Source organism: Bubalus bubalis, chromosome 18 (assembly GCF_019923935.1).
Source record: "Bubalus bubalis isolate 160015118507 breed Murrah chromosome 18, NDDB_SH_1, whole genome shotgun sequence".
Taxonomy (NCBI): domain Eukaryota; kingdom Metazoa; phylum Chordata; class Mammalia; order Artiodactyla; family Bovidae; genus Bubalus; species Bubalus bubalis.
The window spans coordinates 7,441,051-7,458,119 of NC_059174.1; the positions used below are offsets into that span (position 1 = coordinate 7,441,051).

Below are 17,069 nucleotides of genomic sequence, written 5' to 3' on the forward strand. Positions count from 1 at the left end.
ACAGACGCGCTGGGGGCGGGGCGATGGGCGGTCCCTGGAGGGGGAGGGAGGGGATTCGCGGCGGAAGTGACGTACTTTCGCCCCGCGCAACAAAGCTCAGCGTGGGAAGCGGTTCTGACTGACCGCGGTTGGCGCGTGCTCCCGACAGCCTGTGCGCGACCGCCAACTTTCCACCGGCGCGTGAGGCGCTCACAGCTCGTGAGCGTGCGGGAGGTTACATGGCGAGGTACTGTGTCCCCTTAGGCGCCCGTCAGGCCTTGGAGTTAGAAAGCGAGGACTCAGCTTCCCCTCAGAGAGCCAGGGTCTCTCCCTCAGCACCGTTGCCCGTGGCGCGGTTGGTTCTGTGATGACGGGTGGATAGTAGCATCCCTGGCCTCTACCCACGAGGTACCAGATGAACGAAATTGTCCCCAGATTTTGCCAACTGTCTCCAAATTGCCCTTCCCCACATAAGGACTGTGCTGGGGCGGTACAGGCCAGAAACTTAACAGTCGGCGTTTAAGCCGCTTACTTGACTGGGCGGGACTAGTTTGAACCCAAGTTTTGTAGCAGTGCAACCTGTGAAGTGGGCGTTGGCATATCTTCTACAGATGTCAAAAATAGCCCCACGTCGTTAAATCAGCTGAGGAACTCGTTGAAGACAGTGAAAAGTCCCCCTCTCCTCCCCTCCCACTTTTGGTGCTAGTACTTTCGAGCATCCCAAGGTGCAGCCAGGAATGGGAAACTGCCCCAAATCAGGCATTCGTGGTGGTTCAGTTCTGGTTCCAAAGCCTTTCTGCTTTTAAAAGTGTAACTGTTACTGCTTGAGAAATATCAGCCTTTTGTACCACTGTGATTAAAAGCTGTTTGGGCTACCCTGATGACTACGATGGTAAAGAGTCTGTCTGCAGTGCAGGAGACCCTGTTCGATCCCTGGGTTTGGAAGAGCCCCTTGAGAAGGAAATGGCAACCCACTCCAGTATTCTTGCCTAGTAAAATTCCATGGACAGAGGAGCTTAGCAGGCTACAGCCCATGGGGTCTCAAAAGAGTCCAAAGTGACTGACATACACTATATTAATTACAAAGCCTATCAATTGTATGGAGACCATTTTTATGACATAAATACGACATTCTAAGACCTTAGAACAACATACTTTTCTAGAATATGATTACTTATTAAGGTATTCTTTAATTAAAAATACACTTCTGGATCTTTTCTATTTTATAACCTGTAATTAATAGTATTTCTGCATACTTCTAAGAATTATGCAAAACTGCATGCCTCATTCCACATTTTTTGTGTTAAAACATAAAGTTTTCAATTATATTTTCTTTTTTATGTGACTGACCCACATGGAATATCACTTCTTTAAACCAGGGATTGAACATGGGCCCCTGCAGTGAAAGCCCAGAATCATAACCACTGGGACATCAGGAAGTTCCCAATCATAAATGTTAAAGGATGTAACATCCAGATGATCAAAATACATGAAAAAAATGGATAATTTTGTGCTCGCTTTGCAGCACATATGCTAAAATTGGAATAATACAGAGATTAGTGTGGTCACTGTGCAAGGATGACACGCAAGTTTGTGAAGCATTCTATATATATTTTAATGGTAAAGGAAAAAAACTATATAAAGTGAAAGAAAAAATGGAAATTTTTCTTTTGATTTTTCCCCTTAAATTCATAACTGTATTTTTATTTTATCCACATAATTTCATCCTAACACAAAAATATAATTTGAAAATTAAATTTAAAACATTTTCCTAAGACTGTAAAGCTAAAACAACTAGATTTGTTTTCAGATATATAATCACCTTTATTTCTACTCAGCAAATAATAGGAGTGTATTCCTTGTGTTTACAAATAGTAAACAAAAGATGTTACTGACAGTATACAAAATATGGGGCTGTTCTCTCATCAATTCATGTATCTATGGGAAAATATTACATATTACCAGAATGAGAGATTCAGTCTCAATTTTATTCATTTTTTTTCATAGATGTAAGCTGAGTGAAATAACTTGTTCATAGGAAGACACACACGAAAGGGATTTTGTCATTGCCGTGTTTCTTAACTTCAGCAGACAGACTGGTTAGGAAGGACCTCCAGTTCTGTTGAAAAATGGAAAATTTGAAACCACCTAACTAGCAGGATTTGTTACCCCACTCATTAAAACTACATTCTCAGTTTCTGGGAAGTATACCAAAAGTCTTAACTAAGATTTATTAAATGACTGTTAATTAAACATGTTGACTGAAAGCACCTTGCCCTAAGTACATGTGGAAGTTGGAAGATGTGGCAACTGATGTGCTTCACACTAATTATGCCTGCATACCCTTTTTAAAGGGGCTTGTAATCACCACTGAGGCCTAGCAAGTAGAAGTTTGATAGCATGACTGAGCAGAAACAAATGGACAAGTGTGTTTAGCTAGTCATGTTTATAAAATGCCAAAGTAGAGATGGAATCAAGATACAAAAGTTCTTGTAGAAAAAGATCTCAGAGTTGGCAAAGGGGTGTTTTAAAAACACCAAAATGGTGGCAGGAGGTATACAGAAACTTTCCATTCAGTTTTGAACCTATATCTAACCCTAAAAAAAAAAAGTCCACTTAAAAGGGGTGGAGGAAGTAGTCAATAGTAAAACCATGTTGCTGGTAAGAAAAAAGTTCATCACAAATATAGATGTATGATTGGGTCTGAAATAATACAGTGATTGTTGAGTAGTAAGTTATATACTTAACCTATTTTTAAAAACCGAAAGTGGGTGGTACCCTGACATATTAGCAGCCCAAAACTGCAGAAATTCAGAAAAATTCTGAAGTTGATTATGCTGAGGTGATCTGAAGTACCAGCCTCATTTTCATACAAGCACGCCTATAGCGAGCTCTCTAGTGGTTTATTTATTAAAACTTAAGGCTGTCAACTTCAGGGAAATGAAAAAAAAAAGAAACTTAACCTTCAGGGTTACCTGTTTCATTTCTTGAGTTTTAATTAGAGAGCATTATTCAAAACATAGGTTAAGCTTCTCTATTAAGACCAAAATGATTCAAAGGAATGAGGTCTGAGAAACTGAATTCTTTGTTGATTTAGTCCATTTGAAGGGCCATTCAACACCTATTATTTTCAGCAGCACTATAACAGAACTGAATTGGCTCTGTTCTAAACTGTGAAAGACCAAGTTGTGATAGCTGTTCTTTGATCCCATCCCCTTCCCCATCAGACTCACAGTTCAGTTCAGTCATTCAGCTGTATCCAACTCTTTCGACCCCATGCACTGCAGCACGCCAGGTTTCCCTGTCCATCACCAACTCTTGGAGCTTGCTCAAACTCATGTCCGAGTCAGTGATGCCATCCAACCATCTCATCCTCTGTCGCCCCCTTCTCCTCCTGCCTTCGATCTTTACCAGCATCAGGGTCTTTTCCAAAAGAGTCAGTTCTTTGCATCATGTAGCCAAAGTATTGGAGCTTCTGCATCAGTCTTTCCAATGAATATTCAGGACTGATTTCCTCTAGGATAGACTGGTTGGATCTCCTTGCAGTCCAAGGGACTCTCAAGAGCCTTCTCCAACACCACAGTTCTTCAGCACTCAGCTTTCTTTATGGTCCAAATCTCATATCCATACATGACTACTAGAAAAACCATAGCTTTGACTAGATTCCCATTTAAATATATATATTTGGCTACGTCACACATGTTGTGCGGTCTTAGTTCCCCAACCAGGGATTGAACCTGGGCCCCAGCAATTAAAGTGCCTAACTTTCATTGCATAGTGAGAGTCCTAACCACTGGATCTCCAGGTAATTCCCTTGTATTTTTATAGTAACATACATTTGCAAAGGAACTGATAGTGAATCAGGAAATGTGAAAACCCTAAACATAACTTCCAGCTTTTATCCTTTCCATCACCTCATCTGTGAAATGGTGGTAGTTATAGATATGCCCTACTGAGCTCTGGCTATTGTAAAGACCAAAGAAGGTAATACAAAAGAGCACCTTTAAAACAATTTAATTATTTAGACTAAGATGAGCAATTATTACTTATCCATTTCTAGTTCCAAAGGAAATAGATTATTAACAGACAGCTCAGCAGTGACAGGGCTTCTGGCTCAGTCCTGGAAAGAATGCATCCATTTTGCAGAGCAACAGGAAAGGCTTGTATGTTACTTATCTATCTACATACTCTAGGTTCTCGTGTTTGTTCTTTATTTATCAGAAGACAGTAATCCCTAAATACTTGCTTTCTCCTCCAGTATTGGGAAAATTATAGAAGAGTTTGTTCTTAGTGTATGCTATGTTGGCCACAAGTTTCACTGTGTCCACTTCTATTCCCATTACTTATGTGGCTTAGCTTTCTTAAGGCTGTCATGTGCTAGGCTGGTCACAATTTCACCTTTTCTTGTTTTTACTCCACTCTTCTAATTTAGCATGACAGAAAAACAAGGTCAGTGATTTCTTTTTCAATACATTAAAGATAATAAAAAAATAGTACTTGATGTTATCAGGCAACTAGATCTTTGCTTAAGAAAAGCCAGGTTTGTGACTAAAAGGAAACATTTTCTTGGAACTTTCTCATTGTCAGGACTTAAATCTCCTTAAAAAAAAAAAAAAAAAAAAAAGACTTCCCATAAGTTAAAATTAGCATCTTTATAAATACTAGGTAACATACTATGACATATTAACAGCAGAACAAAATACATGATTAAGAATTTGAATATTTTATTATTGTTTATTCTCCTGCAAGGCTGTTGCTTCACTGTATAAAAATAGCACCAGCAAACACAGTGTATTGCAAAATTAAGATAGTAATATTCTTCAATGGACACTATACAACTAACAAACTTTTCTCCACTGGCAGTTATTTCTAGTGGAAAGATAATTTTGACCCAAATCCAAGGATAGCTGTAAGCAAGTTACAAGTCATATAAGGTGTAAGATAACCATGGTATCCTTGAATTACATAATTTTTATAATTAGTTTTACCAGAGATAATTTCAGGAATTCTGAATATTATAACTGGAGCCTAGCCTAAAAATCACAGGATGCTGTGGAAAAAGATGCAGTGTTTATCTGAAGTCATTAGAAAGTTAAGGGGTATTTTCTTCAGGAAACATTGTTACAAGTAGTTTCTTTTGCTAAAAGTTGCTTTCCAAATATCTATCCACCACTAATTTAAGACAACTATGCTAGATTAAGTTGTTTCAAAGTAGTTTATTTAGGGGTTCCAGTTTCACTCCTCAATAGATTTTATGTATTTCTCATATGCTTCTTCACTCATTAGTTCATCTAGTTCTGAAGGGTTACTGAATGTCATCTTGATCAGCCAACCTGCAACCAAAAAAAAGTATCATATTCCAAATCACCTTTTAAAAGAGAAAGTCACATAAATTTTAACCTTAAGAATTAAATTAATATTTCTTACATATAATAATGATAAAGAACCAGAAGAAATTGTACCATCATGGATTAAGAAATCTTAGGTTGTAGTTAATAAGCATTAACAACTTTACACAGGGATCCAAATATACAGGTATATAAAATAAAGAACACCAACACTGGAACTACTGAAATTAATGGCATTAGAAAGCATTAGAAGAGAGAAGTAGGTGATAGGAAATAGAAAACTACAACTTAATGCTAATTTTGCATTTTATTGGCTGTTTGACCTTACCAAAGAAATCCTCTGAGAATTTCATCTATGAAAGGGAAAAAACTACTACTAGTTTACCTTACTACATTATTATGAAGATGAAAATATGAGAAAACTGAATGCAATAATTATTAACCACCTTTATCACAAAATGTGATTAATGCTTTATGACTGAAGAGGTAAGTACTTTGAAGTGTTTATAATGAGTCTACAACTACAATACTAAGAACCCTATAAAATTAGGCAATGCTTTTATTGACAGAGATCTAAAATATAACCTAACCTGTGTTTTTTCTTTTTAAAGCATAATGTCTTTATTATAATACCAAGAAGTACAAAAAGAAATCACAATCAGTTAAAGATTGCTTTATAGTCTAGATTAAATGTTAACTGCAGCAAACAATCCTTAAAAAAATTTTCAGCAACAACTTACCATCTTCGTAACAAGACTTGTTGACAAGTCCTGGATTTTCTGCTAGAGCTTTATTAATTTCAGTTACTTCTCCTGATAGAGGAGAATAGAGTTCACTAGCAGCTTTCACACTTTCCAAAGCACCAAACTCCTCTAAATTGAGAAAATTAAAGAAAATATGAAATGTCAAGTTAGTGATCCCAAAATACAAAATAGAGAAAAGTGATCACCTCTATAGTCATGATAAAAAGATCTAAATATCTTTAAATAAAACCATAGGTTTTGTCATGCAAGATCTTCATTTATACAATTTGTAGCCTGACAACACTACCCCATCCAAACAGCACAGTGTAACTAGAACAAGTAAAAAACCATAGTCTTATTTGCTCAAGGGGTCAGAGGATTGAGTATGGGCCTGCCAAAGTGGAAAAGTAGTCAGTATAAAGATCTCAAAATGTTCCACAGACCCACATACTGGAATTAGCAGAGAATCTCAAAACATCTGTTATAAAATCACAGTGAGTCAATGTTTGGGGGAATACCTGCAAAAAACTAATAATTTTAAAAATGGACATTCTAGAACTGGAAGGCCTATCTAAAATAAAATATTCACTAGATGGCTAAGTTGACTATCCAGTCAACTAAGAGTTGACTGGATACAGAAGAAAGGATCAATGAACATGAAGAAAGACCATCTAAAATTGATCTGAACTGAATGTGAATATAACATACCAGTTTGTGGGGGTAGAGCTGAAGTAGTGTATATAAGGAAATAATATCTTTTGTTCAGTCACCCTGTCATGTCCGACTCTGCAACCCCATGGACTGCAGTGCACCAGGCCTCCCTGTCCCTCACCATCTCCTAAAGTTTGCCTGAGTTCATGTCCATTGCATTCATGATGCCATCCAGACATCTCATCCTCTGACACCCTTTTCTTCTGCCCTCAATCTTTCCCAGCATCAGTATCTTTTCTAATGAGTCAGCTCTTCGCATCAGATGATCAAAATACTGAAGCTTCAGCTTCACCATCAGTTCTTCCAATCAATATTCAGGGTTGATGATTTCCCTCAAGATTGACTGGTTTGATCTCCTTGCTGTCCAAGGGACTTTCAGGAGTCTTCTCCAGCACCATAGTTTGAAGGCAATTCTTTGGCGTTCTGCCTTCTTTACAGTCATCTCTGACGACCTTGCATGACCACTGGGAAGATCATAGCCTTGACTATACAGACCTTTGTTGGCAGAGTATTGACTGCTTTTCAACACACTGTCTAGGTTTGTCATAGCTTTCCTGCCAAGAAGCAATCGCCTTCTGATTTCATGGCTGCAGTCACCATCTGCAGTGATTTTTAGAGCCCAAGAAGAAGAGATCTGTCACTGCTTCCACCTTTTCCCCTTCTATCTGCCATGAAGTAATGGGACCAGATGCCATGATCTTAGTTTTCAGTGTTGAGTTTCAAGCCAGTTTTTTCACTTTCCTCCTTCACTAAGAAGCTCTTTAATTCCTCTTTGCTTTCTGCCATTTAGAGTGGTATCATCTGCATATCTGAGGTTGATGTTTCTCCCATCTATCTTTTCTTTTTTTTTGACTGAACTGGGTGTTAGTTGCAGTACGCAGGATCTTTAGTTGCAGCATGCAGGCTCTTAGTTGTAGCATATGGGATCTACTTTACTTGACCAGGGATCAGACCCAGGCCCCCTGCATTAGGGAGTAGAGTCTTAGCCACTAGACCACCAGGAAAGTCCCTTTCCCACCTGTCTTGATGCCAGCTTGTAACTCGTCTAGCCCAGCATTTCTCATGATGTGCTCAGTGTATAGGTTAGTTAGACAGAGTGACAGTAGACAGCCCTGTCCTACTCCTTTCTCAATCTTGAACCAATCAGTTGATCCATACAGGGTTCTAACTGTTGCTTTTTGACCTGCATACAGGTTTCTGAGGAGACAGGTAAGATGGTATGGTATTCTCTTCTCTTGAAGAGCTCTTCACAGTTTGTTATATCTTTAGGTTTTATTTAAAAATAACATCTTAAAATAAATGACCTGGCTTCTAAAGATACTAGAAAATGAACAAAAGAAGGCAGTTTAGAGAGAAGAGGCAACATTCAAAAGAAGAGATGACACTTTTGATTCTTAAAAAAAAAAATGATTTTTAGGGACTTCCCTGGTGGTCCAATGGTTAAGAACCTGCCTGCAGGGGTCATGGGTTCAGTCCCTGATCCAGAAAGACTCCCACATGCTGTGGAGCAACTAAGCCTGTGTGCTGCAACTACTGAGCTCATGAGCCACAACTACTGAAGCCCACACACCTACAGCCCATGCTTCGCAACAAGAGAAGCCCCGGAATGACAAGCCTGTGTACTCCAGCTAGAGGACAGCCCCTGCTACCCACAAATAGACAAAAGCCCTTGCAACAACGAATAACCAGCACAACCAACAAAAAAAAAAGCATCAAACTAGATTTTAGCTGCCACTCATTGCAAGGGAGACGGCATTTTACAGTACAGATAAAAAGTCAATTTAAGAAAAACTGTGGAAACAAACCCACAAATTTCCGGAAGCGAGAAAACATTAAGTTGGAGGAAGAAAATAAAGCCATGAAAAAATAAATGAAATGTAAAACAGAAAATTTAGCATAGTAGAAATGAATTCTACATAGTAGAAATTCTTTCAAGAGATTGATAAAATTGATGAAGAGCTATCAAGACTGATGCACATTCTTTCAGAAAAAGAGGTGGGAATATTTCTAAACTTATTTTATGTGGCAGATAGAACAGATTCCAAAATTTGACAAAGCCATTTTAAGAAAAGACCAGTATCTCTCATGAACATAATGTAAAAAACAGCAAATCAACAGTCATTTTTTAAAAAACATTTTTATTTTTAATATTTTTATTTTTATAATATAAATTATTTTAATTGGAGGTTAATTACTTTACAGTATTGTATTGGTTTTGCCATACATCAACATGAATCCACCATAAAAAAACAATTCTTACACAATGACTACCAGGAATCCAAGGTTGGTTAAACAGTCAAAATGAATGTTTAACATTCAAAAATGAATCATCATTCATCACATAAACAAGAAAAACCCTTCAAACATGTCAACAGATGGAGAAAATTCAACAAAAATTCAACATCCACAAATGATAATCTCAGCAAACTAGATATAGAAGGGAACTGCTTCATCTGATAGTGGGCATCTGTGAAAACTCCCACAGCTAAATATACCTAATAATGAAATGTTCAATCTCTGTGAACCTTGGTATGGACCTGAGTTGCCCATACCGTGCCCTTTCTCAGTTCATAGTGCCCTTGGTGGGGATTTCGTGGTAATTGCTGCTCCTGCTGCTGCTAAGTCACTTCAGTAGTGTCCGATTCTGTGCGACCCCATAGACGACAGCCCACCAGGCTCCCCCGTCCCTGGGATTCTCCAGGCAAGAACACTGGAGTGGGTTGCCATTTCCTTCTCCAATGCGTGAAAGTGAAGTCATGTCTGACTCCTAGCAACCCCATGGACTGCAGCCTACCAGGCTCCTCTGTCCATGGGATTTGCCAGGTAAGAGTACTGCAGTGGGTTGCCATTGCCTTCTCCTAGACCAAAACAAATACCTAACATTTCAATTTATTAAGAGGTCAGGTCCAAGCTACTTAGAAGGTTTTTATATCCTAACAATTGAATAGCAGTTTAAAAAAAAAATACAGAAGTTGAACAAAAATAGAATTTTCATTCTTAATTACAATTTACAGATATAAGTGTGTCTGCTGCATATTGTATAAGTTCTCCATCAGGGAATCAGGTCATATCAACCAATGCCCAACCTCATGTTCCACACCAACTGTGTAGTACTTGCTTCAAAGATACATTACCCAAAGTAATAGAGTAAGATTCAATATTGCAATTGTTAACTTCACTGATTCTTAGTTTGTGCTGTGTCCAACAGATGTTAAAAATTAAAAATATCCCACAGCACCTCATGTTACTGGGGTATATAATCTGGGAACTATGAAGACAGACAAAGATATCTTAGAGAAGACATAATGTTTTATACATAAATATGACAAAATATTCATAAAATACATATCTGAAAAAGGTTTTGTATCTAGAATTTATAAAAGATGCCTAAAATCAATGGTAAAAAAGATAAATTAGAGACTTCAAAAAGATGTGAGTGGCAAAAAGCACATGGAAAGGTGAGTAATCTGTCACTAGGGAAATGCACGTTAAAACCACAATGAGATATGTTGTACATGGAACTCTGATACTGTTGGTGAGAATACAAATAGTATAACAACTTCAGCAAACACAATGGGACACCACTGGCATAAAAAGCAAATTACTGAGCACTTAATATGAATGTATCTCAAACTCATGATGGTAGACAAAAGAAACCAGGCATAATATTGTCCGATTCCTTTTAAATGAAGTTAAAGAACAGGCAGAAGTAATCTATGGTGATAGAAATCAGAGAGGAGATTATCATTTATCAAAACTGTTTGGATTATACAGTTAAGAGTATATAGTTAATGCCTAGATCTAGTTAAGATCTAGATCTAGGCATTTTCACCATATATAAATTTTGTATCAATTTAAAAAAACACCTTTGGCAGAAAGTTTAAAGCATTCATTAGTTTAAGGAGGTTACTCAACATATTTTTATTTATGGAAATTTTTAAATTAAGCATAAAAAAGAAAACAACTGATGTACAGATAAAAAGAAAGTTTAAACAAGATAAATGATAGGGAAAGTTTAAGCAGAAAAAGATAGGGCCAATATTGTCAAAGATATTAGAAAACAGATACTTAAATTCTCTAGCAGTGTCTTATACATGTAAAGGAGCCCATGAATAATAATACATGTGGTTTTACTGCTTGTCATTTATCAAGTACTAATCTCTGTGGTAAAGAATCCACCTGCCAATGCAGGAGACATGAGTTCTATGCCTGGGTCAGGAAGAGGAGGAATGGCAACCCACTCCAAGATTCTTGCCTGGAAGATCCCACGGACAGAGGAGCCTGGCGGGCCACAGTCCAAAGGGTTGCAAAAGAGTTGGACACAACTTAGTGACTAAACAACAACAAATCTTATGCTGGATATTATGCTAATTCCATTTAATCTTTACAACTACTATATGAGGCAGTTATTATTATCCTAACTCACAGATGAGGTCTACATTAAGTAATTTCGGCCAAATCACACAGCTGATATGTTGAGGGGCCTGAATTTAAAACCAGATTCTGACTCATGAACTCATGTTCTGATATTCGTTACTGCCTCCAAAGAAATACAGATTTTATTTTTTAAACTTAAGAGACCTCTGCGGCTGCTGCTGCTAAGTCGCTTCAGTCACGTCCGACTCTGTGCGACCCCATAGACGGCAGCCCACCAGGCTCCCCCGTCCCTGGGATTCTCCAGGCAAGAACACTGGAGCCTCAGCTATATCCCTAATGCATTAATGTGTGGCAGAGATGGTACTAAGAGCCATTTCTCTCTACTTCCTACCTTCCATTATAAAATATGAAGATGTTCACTCTTCTTCACTATCATCATTCCTTACAGCTAGGGATGGCAATAAGATGCAGACAAGTCATTATTCAAGATAAAACTCATGGCATGAGTCATGACATACCAAGAAGAGAAAAACACTCACCTTGTTTGTTCAACTTTGTCCCAACTTCAGGCAGACTACAGTAAACAACATCTCCCAAAGCTTCCTTTAAAAAGCAAAAACAAAAAAATCTCTAAGAAATCAAATTAAATCTAGTAATTAGGAACAAGCCAAGCATTTAATCCCTTTAATTCAAATAGTACATACTTTACACTTGAGGGGTCAAATTCTGTTTTTTCTTATAACCCTTTAAAAATGCAAAATTATTCTTACCTCAGGACTTGCAAGAAAACATGCCATCAGCTGGCCCACAGGTGGCAGTGACCCTTGTCACCAACCACATGTCCCTGAAAAGATGACTAGCTCCTTTAAGAACAAACACACTTTGTGCTTTTCCACTTCTGCAATTTTACTGAGGACATTTCTCCTACTGATTTGCTGACTAATCAATAGTGATCTCTCCATCAGGTGAGTGGGTTACAACCCCTTGTACGACTCAGGTCATCCACCACATATTGTTTTGCATGTCGTTTTCCATGTTAAGTGATTTCCCCTCATAAACTTGAGGGGAGGAGGACAATATTTATACAGTATTTCACAGAGCGTTCTGTACTGGGCCTCAGTAGGTACACAGATATGCCCACAAAGTTATGGCTGTCATTGATTCTCAGTACATGAGATCCCAGCATTTCTGAGGAATACCATATCCTCCCATCAGTTAATATCCCCTGCCCCCTCCTCTCCCCACCCAAGTCGCTCAGTCGTGTCCAACTCTTTGCAACCCCATGGACTGTAGCCTAATAGGCTCCTCCGTCCACAGGATTTTCCAGGCAAGAATACTGGAGTGGGTTGCCATTCCCTTCAGGAGACCTTCCCAACCCAGGGATTGAACCCAGGTCTCCCATGTTGTAGGCAGATGCTTTACCATCTGAGCCACCAGGGAAATCCTGGTGTAGTTTTCTAATATTGTAGTTTTCTTTTACACAATATCAAACTAGAGGCTCAGTGGCAATAGTGGAATTAGTTGAGATAAACTCTAAATAAAAAGTTTATCTTTGTGTAATCTGTGCCATTCTAGGTGTTCCCTCTTCAAGTCCCCAGGTCATGTGTATATCACTATTATCCACAAAACACTAACACTCCAGCCCTTTGCTTGCTCTGCTGCTTTCCTTAACTGACCCAATATGAAACAAACATTTCTCTTGAATTAACTGTTAACCTTTTACTCTCTTAAAACACTATACACTTTCCTATGTTTTTCTTTTTCCACCTATGACAGATGTTCTTCTAAGGGCTTTTAAAGGGCCCAAGATACTAAGGGGCAGAATAAACAATTTTAAAAGATAAAGACAATCCAATTTAGGCAAAAGCAGACTGTTTTAAATATTTCAAGACAATCTAGTACCTGTGCAAAATTGCTGATTCCCACTGTTCCGACACCATTTTCTGTTGTTACCCATTCGTGTTTTTCTGTGAATTTCCGCACTAAAATAAAGACCAATATTTCAGAAAAGCAGTGGCATCACTTCTTTAAAAGCATTTCTTTTCATATCAATGCTATCAAAAGGCAAGGTCTTCCCAGTATTTGTTTGACTTACTGACACTGTCATTCAACAGTATACTGCCCAGGACGAAACAGATCATATGAAAAGACACATCTCAACAGTGATATTATTTAGGCAAAGATGGCTTGATGTGAATACCTTTGGATCTTTTGGCAATTTGATTATTTGTACTCAACATTACTCAGTCTAAATCATACACACAAATACTGGAGCACATTTCAAATGTATACCTATCCATTACTGGTCTGTCTTGCAGAAAGAAGTCTGTCCCTCTGAAGAAAAAGTGATGAAATTTTGGGAGCATAAAGACTGCTCATAAATGATTTAACCTAAAAAATAATGTGCCTCTTTAGGTAAAGCTGTGTCAGGAATAAAACTGACCTTGAACAATTATAACTTGACTAAGTTCTTGATTCTACTTTAACTGAATTCAAGTTGGCCCTTGAATAAAGTGGCTACCATCATTATGAGAAGCAAATTATACCATCAGAACTCAGTTGTCACCTCAGAGCTAAGACATTAACCAGTAGAAAGGCAAGCTCTGCTCAACATTCACTGGATAGGTTAGCCCTTGGCTTTATAACCTGCTTCTTTTCAAATACAAGGATGGCCAAACTACTCAAGGATTCCTGGGACAAAGACCTACCAAAATTTGAGTGATGTGAAAAAAATTACTTAGGAATTAATAGTACTTACTTAACTTAAAAGAATAAAATTTTTTATAAAGCATATCTTCTTAAAAATATGCCACATTCTAAAGTGAAGCAGTTTTCCAAAAGTACCGAAATTAATATGAAAATGGCTCATTAATTTCAATACTGTTTTAAAAAAAGTATTGCTAGTTCACTCTTACCCCTAACCCAAAAGATAACTGTACTTAAAACATTAAACTCTCTTGATTACACAGCTCTGATAGATACCAGAATGTAAATAAAAAGTATAATTTCCACCCCCTTCATTAAATAACTTGAATGTCATACTCCTCAGTGGAAGAGGTGGCAAAATCTCAGTCAGTTGCTCCGCTTCACTTCAAATTACTGAATGCTTCAGGTTAATCTGATGTTTCCCTAAGGTTAAGATTTGTTTGTACTTAGTGTTCTTACTGCAACCCACTCTCCCCACTGCCTTTTCTTTACTTTCAGATCTCAGCTTAGAAACTCTTCCTGCCAGCAGCCTTATCTAGCCCTCCAAGCCTGGGTTCCTGGGCTGTCCAGTCTGCTCCCCCAGCTCTCTGCACCTCTCCCCCCAACATACTCGTGGCGCTTAACATGCTACAGATACAGCCCTTCTGTCACTTGCCCCCAGGGAGTAGACCAAGCACAAAGCAAGCAAGAGCAGGGTTTATTGCATTTGTAGCCCCAGTTCTAAACACTGTCCTTGGCATATAGTAAGCAATCAAAAGTTGGAGGGAAGTAATTTTTTAAAGTGTAAGAAGATTCTGAGCAAAACATCTAGTATATAGTTATCTGGCTACAGCCCTCAATTCTCCCTAACATTCTGTGACAACTCTAGAACTGGCAGTTTAAACTAATACACTTTTTTATAGAAAGGACTGGACAACCATAAATATGACTTGACTGTCCTGACCTTGGTCTTGCCATCTTGCCTAATTGTAAAGATAATCTTGAGGAACAAGAGTACTCAACATTCAGTTTTAGCAACTGAGCAACCACAGTTTAGAGGAAAAGGCAGCAACACTGCTAAGCTAAATGCACCCAGGTCCTGTTGGCCTCAAAGGCCATTAAGTCTTTATACCAGGCCACACAATTTAGGCTAAAAACAATGATTGGTACAATTCTCCTTTAACCCCTGGCCCAATGGGAGGAAAGGTGAACAGGAGATTAGGTAAATAGTTATTTTGAGTCTTGAAAACAATGGGTTTCAGCCCCCAGAAAATAAAGTGTTTTGAGTAATTTATGAGAACTTTGCATTTTCCCCCTTTCAAAGTCACTGAATCAAATATACTAACATTTGATCAATTTTCTGCTGATTCTATACACTAACATTTAAGTAACATTATCAAGTACTTACTATGTATCAGGCTATATGTACAGCAGTTACATTCTTTCATTTCATCCAACAAGTCTGTAAAGTAGGGATTATTATTTCCATTTTTCCAGCGAGGGAAACAAGTGACCACCCAAGATAGAGGAAGCCAAAATTTGGAACTCAAGTCTCTAGAATTGAAAACTCAGGTGTTCAACCAAATCATGGCTATTGATATCTTGGGCAATATTTAACTAGTTAACAGGACAATGCAAAAAAGTAATACTGAACTAACCAAAAAAATACAGGCTTGAAAGTCAGTTATCTGAGAAATGCTTTTCCCTTATATTCAAATTAGTAATGTATTAATGTATGTAAATTAGTAATATACTGATATGTACCACCAACAGATCTGAGAGATTACGGTGGGGGGGGTGGGGGGTGGGGAGGAGATAAGTAAGCTTCGTTATGTTTGACTTTGAACTAAATTTATCAACTTTTTTAGTCCCAAACAGGTTTCTATAACAACGAACTTAATGAGACAACAGCCACCAGACCTGTGCTCCGTGCAAGTAAGAAGCCGGAGTTCGCGAAGAGGTGCACTTAGTGCCTCACGTTTTGGTGCATGAAGTACAACAGTTTTTCCTCTGCGTTCATTTGTGCTAGAGTAGCACAGATGGCCAAGATATTTACGGGCAAGTCTCCCAGTTACTTCAAGCCCGTGTATGTAAGGCCTCGTTTCAGCCCAACACACATTCACGACTATACTTTATATACGACGATACAGACTTTAGCAGAACGTTCTCAGTGGAACCCAGGAGACTTTATCGCACTGCTTTAGGAAATAGTTGTCTGCAAAATTATGCTAGCTTTAGCTGGTAAAACTAGATCCAGTGCTTTAAGTTTAAATAAATGCTCTTGCTTTACTTTTACTTCAGAACTTACAGTGACGATATGCATAGCAAAGTAAAGCCTATTACTTGTCCTCACTCTTAGGGTGCACGATGCTCACAAATGCGAGGAACCTAAGGTCACGAAGGAGCTCGGCGACCTTGCCCGGGTCTGCAGCAGCGAGCGGCCGACACTCCTGCCAGAACCACCCTGGACACGGCGGCCGCGCGTGTCTTTAGTCTCCCCGCCCCCTCGCCCCGGCTCCCAACCCACATGACAAAGGCTGCGGGGCCGTCCAAGCAGCTCAGGGAGGTAGCAACGGCGCCGCAACACGGGGTCCCAGCAACAAAAAGCGCGCACAGAGGTCGCCTCGCTGGACCCGGGGGGCCCGCGGCCGAGGACCCGAGGTAAGGATCGAGGCCCAGCCCCTTTCCCCCGAGGCAGCCCGGCTCGGCCCACGTGCCCTCCAGCACTTACCCGACAGCAGAGCAGGGCCGGTGCGCAGCTCCCGGACGGCATCCGCTCGCAGTCCCCAGGGCCGCGGCGAGCAGGGCGCGCTGGGTGCCGAGATGGCGCGCAGGCTGCCGACCGCGGCCCGCACGCTCCGCACCGCCCGCAGCGCCATGTTCGCACGGGTGCAGAGGGTCTCCGCGCGTCACCTAGAGCACCCCGGCCGGCGGGGGCGGGGCGGGACGGGGCGGCCCCGGGCCGGAGCGAGCCGGAGCGAGCTGGCTGGACCGGGGCGCGGGGGCGGGGCCCCGGGAAGTGGAGGGGTGGCTGACAGGGCCGCATGCGGGAGGGGCGTGGACGCTCGGAAAGCCCTGAGGCCCGGAAGGGGCGGTGGCGAGGGGCGGGGACTGGCTCTTGGAGTAGGCGGGCCAGGCCGAGCTGGGCGGGGCGTCCCGGGAGGGGCGGGGCGTCCCGGGAGGGGCGGGGCGTCCCGGGAGGGGCGGGGCGTCCCGGGAGGGGCGG

At 40.0% G+C, this 17,069-nt stretch overlaps 1 protein-coding gene, 1 long non-coding RNA gene and 1 other non-coding gene across 4 annotated transcripts; 2 read left to right on the forward strand and 1 right to left on the reverse strand.

Annotated features, from left to right (window-relative positions):
* The first annotated feature begins 71 nt into the window (after positions 1 to 71).
* On the forward strand, positions 72 to 16,146 carry LOC123330440. Of its 2 annotated transcripts, XR_006546399.2 has the most exons (3): positions 92 to 226; positions 11,934 to 12,123; positions 15,712 to 16,146. It is a non-coding gene; the product is annotated as an uncharacterized LOC123330440 (long non-coding RNA). The 2 variants fall into 2 exon arrangements; XR_006546398.2 differs by lacking the exon at positions 11,934 to 12,123 and having other exon boundaries at positions 72 to 226.
* On the forward strand, positions 1,490 to 1,592 carry LOC112580523. The gene has a single exon (XR_003104917.1). It is a non-coding gene; the product is annotated as a U6 spliceosomal RNA (small nuclear RNA).
* On the reverse strand, positions 5,181 to 16,863 carry GCSH (glycine cleavage system protein H). The gene is made up of 5 exons (XM_006044485.4): positions 16,575 to 16,863; positions 13,061 to 13,140; positions 11,698 to 11,761; positions 6,068 to 6,199; positions 5,181 to 5,312 (listed from the first exon to the last, which is right to left on the reverse strand). The coding sequence occupies exons 1-5, from the start codon at positions 16,720 to 16,722 to the stop codon at positions 5,215 to 5,217; spliced, it is 522 nt and encodes a 173-aa protein (XP_006044547.1). The 5' UTR covers positions 16,723 to 16,863; the 3' UTR covers positions 5,181 to 5,214.
* Positions 16,864 to 17,069: the final 206 nt, after the last annotated feature.

Coding starts and splice junctions, on each gene's coding strand:
- GCSH (XM_006044485.4), bottom strand. CDS start 16,722: ATGGCGCTGCGGGCGGTGCGGAGCGTGCGGGCCGCGGTCGGCAGCCTG. Junction 11,762..13,060: donor GAATCAGCAATTTTGCACAG/GTACTAGATTGT, acceptor TGCTTTTTAAAG/GAAGCTTTGGGAGATGTTGT. Junction 5,313..6,067: donor CAAGTCTTGTTACGAAGATG/GTAAGTTGTTGC, acceptor TTTTGGTTGCAG/GTTGGCTGATCAAGATGACA.